The sequence below is a fragment of the Mus caroli genome, unplaced genomic scaffold (assembly GCF_978045245.1).
Source record: "Mus caroli unplaced genomic scaffold, Mus_caroli_1 scaffold_17, whole genome shotgun sequence".
Taxonomy (NCBI): Eukaryota; Metazoa; Chordata; class Mammalia; order Rodentia; family Muridae; genus Mus; species Mus caroli.
In genome coordinates, this window is record NW_028227272.1 from 14,303,182 (window position 1) to 14,323,112 (window position 19,931).

Sequence of the window (19,931 nt, forward strand, 5' to 3'; positions counted from 1 at the left end):
AAACGCTGTTCCCTCTCGGCTCCAGCTGTTTTCCTGCCAAGCCCGGGAAGCCTGACAGCAGCAGCTTCTCGGTGGCTGCTTTGCGGTCCAGGAAGGGCCTGACCCTCTGCCTCCTCCCGGAACGCGGGAGCCCGCGCGAGTGGCTCACGCTGGGACCCTCGCGAACGCACTCCTGATTGGCAGCGCCCAGTGACGTCAAAGGAAGGGCCTCCGCGGTGGAGGGGGCAGAGCCCAGCTCCGCGCGTGCGCAGATAGAATGCGCTGGACCAAGGGGGAGGTGCCCGGTTGCTTCTCCCGCGTCCGCCATTTTGTTGCTGTGGCTATTGGGAGCGGGCTGGGCAAGACGGCCCGGGAGGCGCGACTCTTGTTGGAGTGCGGTGCTTCGTGTGACCGCGGGGATCGGTGCGGGCTCTTGAGGCTGCGGAGCCGGCGGGTTCCAGGACAGAAGTCACTGGAGTCTCCCCTATACTCCGGCCAGCTGAGAAGCCCGAGGCGGCCTCCGCTACTGCTCAGCTTCGCCCACCTCGACCCGGGGGCTTTGCCCAGTGTTCCCGGACCGGCTCTCCGTGAGGCGGCCCGGTGCAGGAGGGCGGTGGCGGAGGATGCTGCGGGGCCCGGAGCCTAGAGGAACGTCCTGACCAAGCCCTCTGATTGTTCCTCGAAGTGTTCCGAGAGGCCCTTCCTCGACCCCAAAGCCGACAGCGGGTAAAGGCTTCCCAAGCAAGCGAGAGCAGCAGACGCCGCCCATCCCCGGGCCCAACACCATGTCCTCCGCCAGGTTTGATTCTTCAGACCGCTCTGCCTGGTACATGGGGCCAGTGACTCGCCAGGAGGCGCAGACTCGTCTCCAGGGCCAGCGCCATGGCATGTTCCTAGTCCGGGACTCATCTACCTGCCCCGGGGACTATGTACTGTCCGTGTCCGAGAACTCGCGTGTCTCGCACTACATCATCAACTCCCTGCCCAACCGCCGCTTTAAGATCGGGGACCAGGAGTTTGACCATTTGCCGGCCTTGCTGGAGTTCTACAAGATCCACTATCTGGACACTACCACCTTAATCGAACCGGCGCCCAGGTACGCGAGCTCCTGCCCTTCTCCGGCTCAGAACCTGACCGGATGCGGAGGGATAAAAGATTAAATTTTGGGGGTAGGGGTAAGGGATAGAACTCCTTTTCCTCATTCTAAATCAGAAGACTTTAGGATTAGAAGGCCAATATCAGGATCTGGGTCATTGGATGAAAGGATGCATTTTATTTAGACATTTAGCAGTGCTTGCATTGTTTAAATGCAACCTCAGCCCCCCACATATATACAGTTTTGCAACTTTACTTGACTGTAATACTAATGCAGAATTCTTATTAACGACGTTAAAATATATATAGACTTCCTTGAGATTCTGAAGATGGCCATGACTCCTCCTTTCTCGAAATTCTTGTACATCATTTAAGGTTTTTGTAACTCCTGCATTTTTCAACTAACTGCAGGTTACAAAGTGGCCTTTGGCCTTTGAAATAATCCTTAAAATGGATCGAAAGTGTAGAAATCTCAGAATCTGATTCTGTAGCACTCTTTTTTAAAACTGGGATTACCAAGGGAAGAAAGTGGGGTTATATTTGAAGAAATTTGTATCATCACCGTTCCTTCCTCAGGGGTGGGAAGTGTATTTACCTAAATTCTACATTAATCCAATTTTAGGTTTTTTTTTTTTAATTAAGTCTAGTGGTTTAACATACGCTTTAAAGACCCCTAAGTAGAGCTAGCTGAGAGAGATACACACCCCTAAATCCCCTAAGGAAAGAGGACCTTGATTCCAAGTCAGACTTGAGCTGTAGCAAGACCCTGTCTTAAAGAGAAAGATATTGATCCCAAGTGTTCTCTTTTTCAAGTAAAATGCATTATTTTATAATTTGCTTTAATTTCCCTAACGAATATCATCAAATGATATAGTGTGAATTGAAAAGGTGTCTAGAGACTTTAAAAGATATTTTACTGCCCAGTTTATTTCTAAGCTATTTTCTAAAAAAGAATTGAAGGCTGATTTAGATTTTTCAGGGTGAGGTGACTTCATAGAGGTGAAATTTGCTCTGAACTTTGAAAATGAAAAGATACTATAATTAATTAAGGGCACCTACTTAAATCCAAAGAGTTTCTTCTTTAGGATAGAATAATGAAACTGGGATGGTACAGTGAATGTATGATTAACCGTCGCCAGACACAGTGGATTTTCAGAAGTGTGGAGAAGGCTAAGCCTGATGATGAGTGAGGGAAGTGTTTGCAGTGAAAGCTGGGTGATGGGGCTGTGGACAGAGAGCCCACCCCACAGAGTTGACCTTAGCCTCCGTGTGCTGAGTGAGTACCACACACAAAGAATTGTTAAAAATGTAAAACACAGACAAGCGACTGTAAAAAGTGATGTGTTATCCAGATGAGGATACAAAATTCTGTGACACATGAAGTTCCTAGTAGATGCTGGCAGGTACTGTCAACTTGAATCATCTTCAGTGTAAGAGCTTGAAGAGACTTAGGATGGATAGTCTTTAGTAGTATATTTAAATAAATTCACTTCCTGAATTTGTGAACATTATGTTATTAACTTCAGGCCTTTATTAAAACATGCAACAATGTGACAGGTGTTGGAGAAAGTTTAAGTTAGTTATTAGAGTCACCTCAAAGAGGGAAATGTGTACTGCAGTGGCTTCCTGCTAGTTACAAGATCTGATTCTACTTCATGTGTCTTCTCAAGTACCAAATGTAATTTTCTGAGTTTTTCGTTAGCTCTGCTTGACACACATTCCTATCTTTTCTGTTTTGTTTAGTTTCCAGATGAAAGTAATAACCAAATCATAATTATCCCTAACTTGATATCACTGTCCCTTGTACAGCTGCAAAATGTACATTATAAATTTTGGAATAGATGGCAGTGTACCTTGGGGGATATTCTTTAGTATCTCAGCTTAAATATAATAACTACTAATATTCTCTTAATTGATGTTATGCTTTATGATAAAGAAATTGAGGGGAAAACTGTGAATATTTGTACAAACACATAATTAACAAAATATGGTGAAAACAGTCCTGTTGATTATGATCCTAACTCGTCATGTGGCCTCAGTGGATGCTCATAAATGCCCTTCTACTACACGTTGTCTCTCCACCCTCAGTGAGCACCTGAGGGCTTGCCTTTTCTGGAGCAGTGACCTATATCTTCATTCCTGATGGCTCTGTGCCTTTTGTCATCCTGCTTGGATTAGGCTGTTATAGTTAACCCATTGACTAAAAAACCTGGGACACAGTAGCACTAAGAGACACCCTAAAGGATCTCCTGTATTCCAGACATCATCTTTCTTCCTCCATCGTGGAGAAGCAATCCAATTCTCCCTTGATAATCTAGACCAGTTACCCCTCTTAACACTGTTTTCCTTTCTTAGCCTGTTGACGTAAGGGCATCAGAAACCCATGGTGGCCAGAGGGAAGCCTGAGCTTTCATTCAGTGGAATGTTTGTTGTGTCTCCTGGCAGGAACCCTTCCCCCACTAGAACCAAAATTTCTAAGACAGCAGAATTTAAGGTTGCCAGAACAGGAAGCAAAAAATTTCCTAGTGGGTCACTAGGGGTGATAGTGAGTGGGACCATTTCCTCTTCCAACCATTCTTGAACCCATGGGTAGGCTGCTGCTACCTAATCTAATCTGTACTGTAACTGTGTCTTCAAAAGGCTCTTCCATCTCCATGTCAGGCCATCAGGCTTCAGGATGGTGGGGGACATGGTAAAACCAGTGGGTTTCATGTTTATAGGCCCACTGTTGCAATTCTTGGGCTGTGAAGTAAGTTCTTTGGTCAGAAGCAATACTGTGTGGAATACCATGACTGTATTAGGCATTCTATAAGTTCATGGATCGTGGTTTTGTCAGGAAAGGGAAATCTATAACCAGAATTTAAGTATCTACTCCAGTAAGGACAAAGGCTTGTGCTTTCCATAGAAGAAGTGATCCAGTGTAGTCAACCTGCCACCAGGTCACGGACTGGTTACCCCAAGGAATGGTGCCATATCTGGGACTTAGTACTGGTCTCTCCTTTTGGCATATCTGGCACTCGGCAGCAGCTATAGCACGGTCAGCCTTGGTGAATGGAAGTCCATGTTGTTGAGCCCATGCGTAACTTCCATCTCTGCCAACATGGCCACTTTGTTTGTGGGCTCATTGGGTAATAATAGGGATGGCTAGGGGAAAAGCCTTGTCCACAGAATGGGTCATTCTGTCTACTTGATTAGTGAATTCCTCCTCTGTATAAGTCACCTATTGTTAGACATTTACATGGGACACAGTATCTTCATATGCTTTGCCCATTTGTAGAGATCTGTCTATATCTTTCTCATATGTCTTTCTCATCAATTTTCTAATCACACTCTTCAAGTCCTTATCTATATAGCCACTCCACTATATATCTCAAAAATCAATGAAAATCACTCATCTGACCATTTCTCCTTCCAAACAAAATGTATGACTATGTGTATTGCCTGGAGTTCTGCACAAAGATTTCCCTTTGCTGTTATCTTTCAAGGTTGTTCCAGAAAGGGGTTGTAATGCTGCAGATGTCCACTTCCTGAGTGGTCCTTGCACATTGTGTAGAACCATTAATAAACCAGACCTTATTTTTTTCTTCTCAGCCAACCAGTAATAGGATACATCCCATGAGGTGCATGCTTGGCAGCATTCAGCATTGTAATGGGAGTAGAAACCGTAGCATAGACATTTGGACCTATTATTACCTTCATGTAACTTGCTTATGTCTTCAGGACCTGCTCAGACCCTATCATGTGTGTACGACTTTCACTTGATAATAGATTGCTGCTGTGTATGACCTACTAAATGGCTTGATGGGTCAGATAACACCCAGATCATGATGGGCAGCATAAGTCCCATGGGAACTTGGTAGCACATTGAAAAATGTTCAGTTTCCTCTTAGGCCCAATAGCAGACCAAGAGCTGTCTCAATGGAGAGTAGTTGTCTACAGATAATGATAGAACCTTGATCCAAAATCCTAAAGGTCTTCTTGTGATTCATCTATGGCCAAAGACTCCAGACAGCATCCCTGTCTGCCATTAACACCTCAGGTGCCATCTGGTCTCCTGGATCCTATAGTCCAAGTGGTACAGCAGTGTGCCCAGCAGTCTGGGCCCATTAAAAAGTCTTCTGTTCCAGGCACTTTTCAAAGTTAGCAGCTTTCTGAGTCACTTAGCATATGGGCCAGAGTAACACACCCAAGTGAGGAATGTGCTGTCTCCAGAATCCTAATGGGCCCACTAAACATTGTGCTTCTTTCTTGGTGGTGGGAGAGGCCATGTGCAATAGCATATCCTTCATCTATCTCTGCATGCCCCACACCACTGGACTCCTAAGGATTTCACTGAGCCCTTGAGTTTTGGTTGGATTTATTTCCTATCCTCTGATGTGCAAGTGTTAACAAGTCTAAACCTCTTGCTCACTTGATCCTGTCAGCATAGTGTCTTCGGTATAGTGAGCCAGTGTGATGCTCTAGAAGATACAGACAATCAGGATCCCTTCTAAGTTATGACACAGTTGCAATTAATATATCCTAATAAAGTAAAGCTGTGAATGTATACGGCTGTCACTGCTAGTGACAGCAAATTGCTTTTGGTGGTGTTTATGGACAAATACCAAGAAATACCAAGGGCATTTGCTAGATCAGTAGCTACATGCCATGTATCAAGAGATGTGTTAATCTGCTCAAGTAAGGATACCACATCTGGTACAGCAGCTGCAGTTGGAATCACTACTGTGTTGAGTTTTTGATAGTCAACTGTTAATCACCATCCATTTGTCTGCTGGACTGGGCAGATAGAGTTAAAGAGAGATATGGTGGGAACCACCACACCTGCATCTTTCAGCACCTTCACAGTGGTACTGATTTCTGCAGTTCCTCCAGGCATATGATACTGGTTTTGATTAACTATTTTTCCTGGTAGAGGCACCTCTAGGGGCATCCATTTAGCTGTTTTGTTTTGTTTTTCGAGACAGGGTTTCTCTGTGTAGCTCTGGCTATCCTGGAACTCACTTTGTAGACCAGGCTGGCCTCGAACTCAGAAATCTGCCTGCCTCTGCCTCCCAAGTGCTGGGATTAAAGAAAGGTGTGTGCCACCACACCCGGCTTCCATTTAGCTTTTTTTCAATCATAATAGCCTTCACTACATACAGGTCAGGGAGCCAGTGTGAGAATTCTCCCAACTTCTACATATATCTATCCCAAACATACATTTTGGATCTGGGTTAATAACAGGATGAATTCAGGGACCCACTAGACCTATTGTGAGTTAGACTTTGGCCAAAGCTCCATAAGCCCCAACTTTAACTGGAGGGCCACAGTGTTTCTTGGGGTCTCCCAGAATCAGTGTCAATTCAGAACCAGTTTACAGTAGACTCTGGATAGTCTGTTTCCTTTTCCCTGGTGTAGGTCCTTGGAACAACTGGAGAAAGGCTAACAGTAAAACTCTTATTTTATCATGTCCTCAGGAACTTTGCCTTCCCTTCATTCAAGGGGTTTTGGGTCTCCAAACTGGCTCAAGACTAGAAATTGATTCATCAGCTGAGATTCCCTTTTGCCACTGTCCAATCTAACATTCCTTTAATTTGTTTGAGAATTTTCCTGCTTATACAAATCAAACAAAAAGCCGGGTGTGGTGGCGCACGCCTTTAATCCCAGCACTCAGGAGGCAGAGGCAGGTGGATTTCTGAGTTCGAGGCCAGCCTGGTCTATAGAGTGAGTTCCAGGACAGCCAGGGCTATACAGAGAAACCCTGTCTCAAAAACAAACAAACAACAAACAAATCAAACAAAAAAAACCCAGTAGACTTCCTATCTATTTTATGCCTGGAAACACCATGATTGATTAGCAAGTATTGAAGGTTCACTGGAGTCATGCCATAAAAATGGCTTTGTGTGCTCATGGGTTAGGCCATTATGGACCCTGCTGTGTCTGTGCTAACCATTACAATGACTGTTATCACCTTGCCTTGCCTTTAGTGATTTAGTGCTGCCCCATGACCCCTACTGCTTTGAGGCCCCATTAAACTCATAGCATTTAATTCATCCAACTAAGCACCTGCATCTCTACCCTAAGACCTGGCACAAAGAATGACAACAGAGCTCTTTAGATGTGCTAGTACCTTACTGCACTCTCACTGTTTTGCATCTTACAGGATCAGTGAAGGCCTTCTTCCCATTACTGGAGGATCAAGATTTATACAGTGAACCCACTGTAGCATTGATTGCACTTTCCCTGAGCCTTTAGTTCCCTTCATCAGCACTAAGCCAAGGGATATTAGGCATCTCATACTCCTTTTGACAAATGCTTCAGCCAATCATTCAAATTTTTAACCCCTTTAAAAACTCTGCAAGCTTTCCTGTTAAATGTAGCTCTCCCTCAGTGGGTCCGTGTCAGTAAGCTCAGCCCCAGTTTGTTGGGGCTTTTTTTGTTTTTTTGTTTTTTTCGAAACAGGGTTTCTCTGTGTAGCCCTGGCTGTCCTGGAACTCACTTTGTAGACCAGGCTGGCCTCGAACTCACCGCCTGCCTCTGCCTCCCGAGTGCTGGGATTAAAGGCGTGCACCACCACGCCTGGCTGGCTCTTGTATTCTTTATGTAACCCCTCTGCCATGGCTTTCCCTGAGCCTTATTTGGGAAGGGATTGGTTTTATGTACCATCTAGGGCTGAGCACTCAATGGAGTACCTCTGTACTTCGACCAGTTCTGAGTCTGCATTAACTGTTAGCCACAGCAGACACAAGCTTTGGCCAGCATTGAGGGCAACACTAATTTATATGGTAAATATAAAATATTTTAAAAGTTTGACAGCACATCCTTCTAGCAAGTCAATAGAAATAGGGTCTCCCTAGAGCCTTTGACCTCAATGAGGTCTGATCATGGTAACAGTACCAGACAGTAAAAAATGGTGAGCTGCTAGTTCACTGAGAGACTCTCTTCTCAGTAAGGTGTTAACCATCTAGCTGCGGTAGGTAACGGTGAATAATGGCAATAGCCTGTGTTGTTTTGGGTGCGTCATAGGCCTCCTGGAACAAGCCTTGCCTGGGCTTAAACTCACTAGAATTGGTCTGCCTCTTCATCCAAAGTACAGAGATTAATAGCATTGTGCTACTATTCCCAGCCAAAACCCCCTTTAAAAAATTACATATTCATTTAAAAATGACTTTATGTGTTATGAGTATTTTCTCTGCATGTATGCTGGTGCAACATGTGCATGCAGTAATTGAAATTACAGATAATCATGAGCCACCATGTGGGTGCTGGAAATCGCTGAAGAACAGCAGTCAGTGTTCTTTTTTTGTTGTTTTTTTTGAGACAGGGTTTCTCTGTGTAGCCCTGGTTGTCCTGGAACTCACTCTGTAGACCAGGCTGGCCTCTGCCTGCTTCTGCCTCCCGAGTACTGGGATCAAAGGCGTGCGCCACCACGCCCTGTGCAGTAAATAAAGTTCCTAAATCTCTTAACTACAAAGCCATCCCTTCAGCTCAGAACCTTTTGTAACCCTAGTTCCAGAGGATCTGATGCCCTCCTCTGGCCTCTGCAGATACTGCACGTACATGGACATATATGTAGACAACGAACCATACATGCACATAGTATACAAATAAATGAATTTGTATTAGTTTTAATTATGCCCATATTTATGTGGGCACGTGCTGTGAGATTGCAAACTGAAATAAACCCTTTCCCCAAGTCATGGTGTTTTATCACAGTCACAGAAACCCTAAGATATATGGGAACTGGAGTTACAGATGGCTTTCAGCTTCTGTGTAGGTGCTAACAATCAAACCTGGGACCCTTTCAAGAGCAGCAAGTGCTTTTAACCTGAGTCACCTCTACAGCCTCTAAGAATCTATTACTGTGTGTCTGTGTGAGTGCAGGTGTGAGTGTCATTGCATGTGCAGAGGGCAGAGGACGATTTTAAGGAATTGGTACTTTTCACCATGGGATCAGATTCCCATGGTCAGGTGTGGGCAGCAAGCAAGCACTTTGACCCACTGGGCCCTCTCACCTGACCAAGAGTAACTTTGGGTTTTGTTTATTGAACTTGAAAAGAGTGAAGTGTTGTTAGTCTGATGGCTTTAATGAGAAAAAAAGGCAGGGCCAGAATAATAGATTTTGGAACCTTAAACTAAGATAGGATTGCTCAGATAACCAGGCAGAACAGAAATATACATAGCAAGAGAGGATATGTAAGGAGGTAGCGTGCTGTTATTGTTGGCCTGAATAAAATACCAGTACAGAGAATCGGGAGAACTTACTAAATGTCACTGAGTGGACGCTGGGCGTGTAACTCTGTACATGTGTTTAGATAAGAGAGGCCCTGGGTTCAAGTTTTGGCTCAGCAGAAAAATTGTTAATTTTTTTAAAAAATAAATGGAGATATGTTTCAGTGGTAGAGCACTTGCTGCCTATCATTAGTGGGGCTCTGAGTTCAGTCCTCAGCTTGGAGTTGGAAGATAAATGCTACTCCAGGTGTCACCTGGAGCAACTGTAATAGACTCATGCTTGTAATCCCAGTTCTTCGCAGACTGGGTCAGGCAACTCTCCCACTAATGTGAAGCCCTCCTGGACTACAGAATACAGATCCTGTCTCAAGAAAAGGGAAAGAAGATGGTTACTGTTGTGATTTAAGTGAGAAATGCGCCCTCACTTGTGCTACCCAGGGAGTTACTGCTGGTCCTGGTATAATATTACATAACAGAAAAGTAATAACAGTTATTTTAGGGAGATATAGCCTTAATAAAAGAAGTAGGTCAGTAGGGTTGGGCTTTGGTGATATTTAGTCCTGCTTCTTGTCTCTGCTTCCTGTGTGCAGCTGAGGGAGAATTTCTTGTTTTCCTGTTGTGGCCACCTGATACTCTGTCACTCTTGCCATTATGGACTCTAACCCTCTGAAACAACTCAAATAACCTTGAAGTTGGTCTTTTTTATGTTTTATGATGTATTTCATGTATATGAAAGTTTTACCTGCATATATGTATGTGCATTTTATGTATGCCTCTGGGAGACCAGAAGAGGGGGTGGGATCTCTTGGAACTGGACTTACATATGGTTGTGAGCTGCCATCTGAGTACTGGGAACTGAACTCAGGTCCTCTGAAAGAGCAGCTAGTGCTCTTAACCTCTGAGCCATCTTTCCAGTGCCTATAAATTGTTCTTAGTCATGGAGTTTTATCTTATCATACAACAGCAAGTAATTTGCCAGTTTTCTTGGATGACGATGATTCTTCTTCTTTTTCCTCCTCCTCTTCCTCCTCCTTCTCCTCCCTTTCTTTTTCTTGTTCTTGATTTTGAGACAGGGCCTTATTCTGTAGCCCAAACTGCCTCAAAGTACCAAGTGCTGAAATTGTAGGCATGGGCCACTCTGCCTGCTTTAGAATTGATGACTCAAATTTTTCTTTAGTTATTGAGTCTAATAAAAGGGGCAAAATAAAGACTGGAGAGATGGTTCAGTAGTTAAGAGCATTTGTTCTGAATACATAAAGACTTTTGTTCAAATCTTTAGTACTCATATAAAAATCTGAGTGTGGTAATACACGCTGTTAATCCCAGTACTCGGAAGGCAGAAGCAGGAAGATCTCTTATGAGTTCCAGCCTGGTCCACATAGCAAGTTTTAGGGCAGCAAGACTTCACAACAAAATAGTAAGACCTTGTCTTAGAGAGGGAAAATGATTTTTTTCAACATGGCTGCAAGTACTTGTAATCCCAGCATTTTGGGAGCAGAAGACAAGTGTATCCTTGAAAGTTGCTGCCCTGCTAGCTTAGCCAAAAAATGGTGAGCTGCTAGTTCACTGAGAGACCCTCTCAAGAGGGAGATACCTAGTTTTTGCTTGCTCTATCTTATACATGTGTACACATGGGTGAATATACCCACACAATATGGTACACACGTACAAATAAAATGAAAAGTAGTAATTTTAAAAATAATGTGTGGCACTATGCCTCCATTAAAAAGTAAAAATCACTTGTAGCTTGCAGATCCTGAAGTTTGTACAATCTGGTACTTCACAGAAGTTTGCTTTCTTTTTTTTTTTTTAAAGATTTATTTATTTATTATACATAAGCACACTGTAGCTGTCTTCAGACACTCCAGAAGAGGGCGCCAGATCTCGTTTCGGATGGTTGTGAGCCACCATGTGGTTGCTGGGATTTGAACTCTGGACCTTCGGAAGAGCAGTCGGGTGCTCTTACCAACTGAGCCATCTCACCAGCCCAGAAGTTTGCTTTCTTCTGGAAACCCTTCAGCAGAGTTTCTGTTTCTTTGGGGGGGAGGGGGTTACAGAGCATATGAGTCTCTGGGAGTGTGGTCTACTAAGCCTATCTTAAACAAAATCTTAGAAGGGCTAGTATTCATAGCCTCTTTTTTTTTTTTTTTTTTTAATCACATTTGCCTTTTCAATTTCTGTGACTAGATACTTGACAAGAGACAAAGGAAGTTTATTTTAGCTTAAAACTTAAGAAGAAGCCGGGCGTGGTGGCGCACGCCTTTAATCCCAGCACTCGGGAGGCAGAGGCAGGTGGATTTCTGAGTTCGAGCCAGCCTGGTCTACAGAGTGAGTTCCAGGACAGCCAGGGCTATACAGAGAAACCCTGTCTCGAAAAACCAAAAAAAAAAAAAAAAAACTTAAGAAGAGAAGAAATCCAGTCGTCATGGCTGAGAAGGCATGATAACAACATCTATAAGCAGATAGAACATCACATAGTCTCACCAATCAGAGAACAGAGAGTAGCCAGGCCACCAACCTTCAAGATGTGCTTCTAGTGACTCTCTTCCTTCTGTGGGGCTTCTCCTGACAGTTCCAAAACAGTGCCATCACCTAGGGACCAAGTGTTAAAACACATGAGCCTATGGGGGACATTTTACATTGAAAACACTTGTTCTGTCTTTTCAACTTTACCTTTTCCTTAAACTGTCCTGGGTTTTATCAACTCCTGCCCTGACACACAGTAGTTATGCTTTATGCTTAGTTTTATTCCATCTCTATCTCTAAACTATAGTCTTTCAAAAACAGTTAGTTTTATTCATATTTTTGGTCTCATAAATACTTAATACGTCATGGGGCTAGTGGCTGTCTGGTTCATGGACTTCATTAACTTGAGTCCATGGTCAGGTTGTAATGGTGCCCTCTTGATCTGTCTTGTTTGTTAGGAGCTATGTTGTTCGTCCTTTTGTGTTTGTTTTTGAGACAGGATCTCTATGTAGTCTTGGCTATCCTGGAATTCAGTATGTAGATCAGACTGGCCTTCAGCTCACAGAGACCCTCCTGCCTCTACCTCCCATGCATGCCCAGCTGTTTAACTGTCTAAAACCATACAAATGCTAAAATAAACATCCTTGGGTAAGAGTTGAAATAGAGCTTACTGTGCTGTCTAGTTAGCTCTGTCTGTGTGATACACACCAAACTTGGAATAGGAACAGGGATATGCTTTTAAGGTGTATGTGAACAACACACAAAAGAGTTTACCTAACAGGAATCCTTGTGAATGTCTCAAATGCATTGGCATAAACGCTTTACCTAAAAGATACAGTCTGTCCTTGAGGCTAATTAACTTTAGATGTTCTGGTTGTACATTTACCTACCCTATGTATTTGCTTTTCTTGTCTGTAAAATGGAGATACCAGAATCTGTGCCTCTGGATTATTTAGTAATTAAATAGTATCACCAAGAGACCCCAAACCACAAGCTTGGTGGTATATCCCTGTAGTTCCAGCATTTAGAAAATGGAAGCAGGAGAATTGTAAGCTAAAGGCCAACCTAGGCTATACATAGTGAGATCATTTTCAAAACGATTTGGGGCTGGAGAGATGATGCAGTTTTTTAGAGTACTTGTTGCTTGTCACCTTTTGGGTTTTTCTATGTATGCCCTAGTTCCTGAATAATGACACAAAGTCTTTTTTATATTTACTAATAAAGGCCTAGGTCTTAAGCTAAACTTGTTCTTCAACTAGCTCTTATATTAATTAACCCATTTATACTATTCTGTGTCTGCCACATGGCTGTTGCCGCTCCTCAGTTTCATGCACCTGACTTCTTCTGTGTGACAAAGGTCCAACACCTGACTCTTTCCCAGACCTTTCACTTTCTGGCTTTGTGATAGGCCATTAGTTCTTCAATAAACCAATCAGAAGGCACCTTAGGCAGGCAAGAAAGGACAGAGACACATCTTCATACAGTGTACAAAACATTCCTCCAGCAGTTGCTCTTGCAAAGGATCTGTCCAATTCTCAGCACCTACACAGCGGCTCACAGTCATCCACAACTCAAATGCCAAGGGATCCGACGTTGGCCCTCTGAGATGCCAGGCATTTATTTAAGGGTGCTTACATACATGCAGGGAAAATATCCATACATATAAAATAAAATAAATCTTTAAAAAAATAAAAATAGGGGCTGGTGAGATGGCTCAGTGGGTAAGAGCACCCGACTGCTCTTCCGAAGGTCCAGAGTTCAAATCCCAGCAACCACATGGTGGCTCACAACCATCTGTAATGAGATCTGACTCCCTCTTCTGGTGTGTCTGAAGACAGCTACAGTGTACTTACATATAATAAATAAATAAATCTTTAAAAAAAAAAAATAAAAATAGAAAGGTTGGGCCTTCAGAGATGGTTTCTCTGCTAAAAGCACCTACTGTTCTTTCAGATGACTGAGTTTGGTTTCCAGCACACATGTGAGGCAGTTCACAACTTACTTAAGCCCCAGGGCATCTAAAATTCTCTCCAGACACCTGCATTCATATGCACATACCCATGCACCTGTGCACATGATTAAACATACAAGCAAACCTTTAAAATAAACACAAAGGGTGTTAAAGTGCTTTCTATAAATAGATATTAACTCTTTCACTGCTGCCACTCTGTCTCCAGGTGGACTGGTATAAGCCACTTGCTCATGGGTTTTTGTTTTGTTTTGTATTTTAGTTTTTTCAATTTAAGTAGTTACTTGTATTACTAATAAAATGTAATTTTATTACTAATAAAGATGTAAGTTTGCCAATTATGAAAGATGCCTTTTGAGAAACAATTGTGCCCTTCACAATATAGTAGACTGTACCAAGGACCATAAAACAATTCAGTTCTTTAATTTAGAACATTTACATAAAGTGTAATGTTGGAGAAAATATGCATAATGAGAGAGTGTATAATGTGCTCAAGATCACAAATTTAATTCCCAACACCAAGAAAAAGAGAAAAGAAACCAAAAATATGCTCAAAAGGGTTCATGACATTGAGGAAGCTTGGAGCTGGAGAGATGGCTCTACAGTTTAGAGCACTTGTTGCTCTTGCAGAGGATTTGAGGAGAATTAGAAAAAAACCCTAATACCCAGGAATGCTTCATTAAGTAGCCTTACAGAATACAATATCATTCTATCATAAAGGTAACCATGAAGCAGACAGAAACATCTGTACTAGCATTAAGTAAAGAAATTGCTGGGCTGGAGAGATGGCTCAGCGACTAAGCACTGGCTCTTCTTCCAGAGGTCCGAATTCAATTCCTAGCAACCACATGGTGGCTCACAACCATCTGTAATAGGATCCGATGCCCTCCTCTGGTGTGTCCAAGGAGAGCCATGATGTAACTCACATACATAAAATAAATAAAATCTTTAAAATAAAAAAGAAAGAAAGAATAGGTAGGTAGATCTAAGACTTTAAGGCAGCCATAAACTGGCTGAGCGTGTTGGCATACCTCTAATCCCAGAATTTAGAGAGGCAGAGGCAGGTACATCTCTTGAGTTTGAAGCCAGCCTGGTTTACATAGTGAGTTCAGGCCAGTCAGGCTGTTTTGAGACTGTCTCAAAAAAGAAAACAAAAGCAAATGCTTTAAAGGCCAGTGAAATTGCTCAGCAGGTAAAGGTCCTTGCCATCAAACCTGAGAGCATAAGTTTAATCTCTGGGATCTACATGGTTGAAGGAGAGAATGGACTCCTGCAAGTTACCCTTTGACCTCTGTGTACACTTCAGACATGTGCATACACAAAAATACACACTAAATAAACAAACATAAAACACTTCAAGGTAGCTATAGGGACTATTATTACTTAGGTCACTAATCAGAAGAAAGAAAATTACCAATAGCTACGTGCAGATAAAACATATTAGACGCCTAATTAAAAAAATAAATTAAAAAACATATTAGAGTGATCTATGAATATGAATGATTAAACCTATACATCCTGTATCTTTAGCACAGTGCTAGAATGGGAATGACGATGGTCTTGCTGCTGAAGCCGTCCCCTAAGGAGACTGTTGGAGATTGTGATTCTTTTCAATCTGGTATAGAGTCTTCTTCAGAAAACATTGAGAAAGGTAGCGGTGAATAGTTTCCCCCCGAATTAGGCACAGTTGCGTGTTTTCAGAATATTTCTTGGTTAAGAGAGACTTCTGTGCTAGTTTCACATGGGCTGTTAATGAAGAGCAGGTTTTTTAAATCCTTTTATTTTCCTTAACTGTTGCTGGGGCAGAAGCCAGAGCTTTGTGCATGCTAGCGAGGCAAGTAAGTGAAGTGCTGCCATACGGCTGAGCTGTGCTCCATTGGGAACTTCATGTGTAGCTGATCCTGGAAGTGACTTCTCTATAGTAAAATACATGCCCATACAAATGAGATAACATTAAAAAAAAGAATTCTCCACCTTTCCTGGGGCCAGGGGAGCACTCTGCCACAGTGCACATGTGGAAGTCAAAGGATCGCTTTCAGGAGTGGGTTCTTACTTTCCACCTTGATTCAGTAGGATTGTTCTGGTTTCTGCAGTTCCAGATCCAGAGAGTACTCAAGGCTAGCTAGCCTTCGAGCTACTGGGTGTGTCTCGTCTGGACTCTGACCACATCCAGCTTCTCAGAGTGCCAAAGGGATTCGACTCAGATTGGTAGGCCAGCACAGCCAACACCTTTCCCCACTGAGTAACTTCTCTGGCCCCTCCAACTTCTCTTTTGAGATAGGGTCTCACCAAACCTGTAGTTGACTGATTCTACTAGATTCTACTGATTCTACTAGTCTGGCCAATAAATCCTTGGAGTCTCCCTGCCTTTGCCTCTCTCCCCTGTGCTGACCTTCCTTCTGGCAGGTTCTTCAGGCCATGCCTGACTTAGGCATTAGAGGTTCCAACTCAGGTGTTGATGCTTGTGTCACCAGCCCTTTAATGGCCATCTCTCTGTCGTAGTTTTCTCTCTTTTTATTGTTCTTTGTTTTGTTTTTACAGTGAAACTTCCTTAGAACAGTGAAACAAAAGAACATTGGGAGACTAGAGCCTAGTTCAACTTGAATTTTCAAAACTTGCATTAAAATGGAATTTATCTGCTTTTGGTTTTGGTTTCACTTATTAGAAACAGCATCTTTCTTCATACTGGGAATTAAATCTAGGACCTTGTACATACTAGACAAGCTCTCTACCTCCCTCCCTTTTTCTTGCTGAGACAGGGGATTATGTGCAGCTCTGGCTGGCTGGCCTGGAACTTGCTATATAAAGAATACTGGCCTTGAATTTAGAGATCTGTCTTTCTAGGGCTCCACCACCTCCTAGCTAGGTGGTACACACCTTTAATCCCAGCCCTGGGGAGGCAGAGGCAGGCAAATAGATCTCTGAGTTCATAGACAGCCTGGTTTATAGAGTGAGTTCCAGGGCAGCCAGTGTTACAGAGAAAAGTCCTGTCTCAGTAAACAAACAAAAGTATGTGCCACCATATTTAGTGTTCCCCCCTCTCCAGTCACTATACACTTGGCTTCTTTTTCTGGTCTTCATTATTGTTTATCAGCCAGGGGAGGAGGATCATCAAGATATGTGCAAGTCAAGATGATAACCTTTTGGAGTTTGTTTCCTCCACCATTTGCGTTGATTTTAGAAATCAAACTTAAGGTTTGCACAGTAGACACTGTACCAGCGAGCAGTTAACTTTCATATGTCACATCCTTTGTAACTTGGTGACCTATGCAGGACGAGAGCCAGTAATGAGGACTGTGAGGACAGGTGTAACAAAAGAAGACAGCAATAGAACTTACTTAAGAGTTAAAAAATAGGTTCAGATGATCTGAAAACAAAACATTCTTAGCAACAGATTGTGGTGATGGTGCATATGTCCTTGTACACACATGACACAAAGAATATTTAGGATATTGTTGTAGACTACAGAACGCACAATGACAGAACATCCTCACTTACTGAGAATACAGTGAAGGAACAGTTCCCTATAGGGGAAGGAACTCTATATGTTTTTGACACATACCAGCATAGAATAAGATTTCTCTTCAGAATAATTGTGTTTTTCTCTTAAGGTACCCAAGCCCACCAGTGGGTTCTGTCTCAGCACCCAACTTACCTACAGCAGAAGAAAATCTGGAATATGTACGGACCCTGTATGATTTTCCTGGGAATGATGCTGAAGACCTACCCTTTAAAAAGGGCGAGCTTCTAGTGATAATAGAAAAGCCTGAAGAGCAGTGGTGGAGTGCCCGCAACAAGGAAGGCCGGGTTGGGATGATTCCTGTCCCTTACGTTGAAAAGCTTGTGAGGTCGTCGCCACATGGAAAGCATGGAAATAGGAATTCTAACAGTTATGGCATCCCAGAACCTGCTCATGCGTATGCTCAACCTCAGACCACAACTCCTCTACCTACAGTTGCCAGTACTCCTGGGGCAGCGATCAACCCTTTGCCATCCACACAGAATGGACCTGTCTTTGCAAAAGCAATCCAGAAGAGAGTACCTTGTGCTTATGACAAGACTGCCTTGGCATTGGAGGTAAACATTTATCAAGACTGGTTTTTGAACGTGGGTTTTCATTTAAGTCAGTCATCCCTTTAGAGGTGCCTGTGTTCTTGAGAATGAGACTAGAGAGTTCACAGGATAGACTTGCTATGCTTGTCCTTACCAAGCCATCCCTTCAGTCCAGGTTCTTAGCCTACTCCCCCTCTCCTGTGCTCCCAGCAGGGAAAGTGATAATTAGACCCATTACCCATGAGTAAAATTAGCAATCAGAGGTACAGACTACTTGTATAGATCCATATCATTACATTGTAATTAAGGAGTAATACAAATAAAGTGTCTAGGCAGAGAAATGAGTTTACTAACCTTTGCCTGTTACAGATTTTGTAAATCATGATAGAATAAAGTAGAAAGAACTTGAACATTTTCATTACCAAGTCACTGTCTTTTTTTGTTTTTCTTTTTGTTTTTTTTGTTTGTTTGTTTGTTTGTTTGAAACAGGCTTTTCCTCTGTAGTCCCAGCTGTCCTGGCCTCCTGCCTCTGCCTCCTGAGTGCTAGAAGTGTATGTACCCACCACTGCCTGGCAGTTGTTGTCTTTTAATTAAAGACTTTTGCCAGCATTAGCATTGTTTCTGTGGCCTGCTGAAATAAGACAAATAGTCCTGAAGATCTGTGTTAATGAGGTTATTGGAGAAGCTATTGTCTCAGAAGTTTCAGGTTTTGTTTTAAGACGGAGTCTTAAATGTAACTGAGGTTGACCTCCACCATACTATGCAGCTGAAGCTAACCAACATTCTAGATCCTCCATCTCTCCTTTCCAAGTGCTGGCTTACAAGCATGCCACTGCTCTTACAGGAAATAGACAGGCTTAAGGGTCTTTGGTCCTTTCACGTAAGTGTGAGAGTGTTCGCGTATGTGTGTGCATGGGTGTGAAGACAGTTTATTTGCTGTTGCTCAGTAAGTGTGAGGGTGTTCGTGTATGTGTGTGCATGGGTGTGAAGACAGCTTATGTGCTGTTGCTTGGTCAGTTGTCTTGATTTTTGGAAGGTGTTTTGTATTGTTTTTGAGAACAAGTCTCTCACTGGTTGGAACCCACCAATTAGGCTGGACTGGCTGGCCAGTGAGCCCCAGGGATCTGCCTGTTTCTGCCTCCCCTGTGCTGGAGTTAAGAGCATTATCATACCCAACTTCTTTATGTGGGTTCTGGAAATAAAACTCAGATCCTCATGCTTACAAGGCAGGTGAACACTTTACCAGCAGAGCTATTGTCCTAGCTCTGGCTAATTTGGAATTATGTAGACCAAGCTATTCTCAAATATTGGACAGTCTTCCTACCTCTGAGCACAGATCCCATTTGGCCTAGGAGAAAAGAATGAGAAATAAAGTAGGTTGAAGAACGTGTATACATACACACACACACACACACATATACATATATATTTATATTTTCTAAGATGTAAAGTACAACAGGTGATTGCTGAGTATTTGAAAATGGGGAATTGTATGTCACAGACCTTCACTCTTTTTTTTTTTTTTTTTTTTTGGTTTTTCCAGACAGGGTTTCTCTGTATAGCCCTGGCTGTCCTGGAACTCCCTTTGTAGACCAGGCTGGCCTCGAACTCAGAAATCCGCCTGCCTCTGCCTCCCGAGTGCTGGGATTAAAGGCGTGCGCCACCAACGCCCGGCAGACCTTCACTCTTTCAGCTTTGTCCTCTGTAAAATGCAAGTAGCTTAGTTATACCATCTTCAATATATTGTTATGAAACCAAATAACATGCTACTTGTGAAGATGCTTTGCAAATCACAGAGTGCTATGTAAGTATCACTATGATGACAGTTGGATATGCTTGCTTAGTGCTATCACATTGTATATGTTAGAGAAACTAAGATAAACTTGGCTATTTTGTATCATCCAGAGGTGGAAATAGGAGAAAGTTGAGGGAAAGCCCAGGTATCCCACAGGAATGGAATGGACCTGACTGCTTTGAAAACAAAATAGCCCACAGTGCCTGTAGTTGAGACTGGCCTTCAGTTCCTTTGTTTGTTTGTCTCTGAGACAAGCTCTTCTTTCTAAGATTTATTTATTTATTTATTTTATGTATATGAGTACACACTGTAGCTGTACAGGTGGTTGTGAGCCTTCATCTGGTTGTTGGGAATTGAATTTAG

General features: G+C 42.8%; 1 protein-coding gene across 1 annotated transcript in view; it reads left to right on the plus strand.

The window, feature by feature from the left end:
* Nucleotides 1–269: 269 nt before the first annotated feature.
* The window catches only part of Crkl (CRK like proto-oncogene, adaptor protein), a 34,995-nt gene continuing 15,333 nt past the window's right edge, over nt 270–19,931 (plus strand). The window contains exons 1-2 of the mRNA XM_021184986.1: nt 270–1,075; nt 17,332–17,797. Coding sequence (XP_021040645.1) covers nt 765–1,075; nt 17,332–17,797 — 777 coding nt within the window. The 5' untranslated portion in view covers nt 270–764. The remainder of the gene's footprint in view (nt 1,076–17,331; nt 17,798–19,931) is intronic.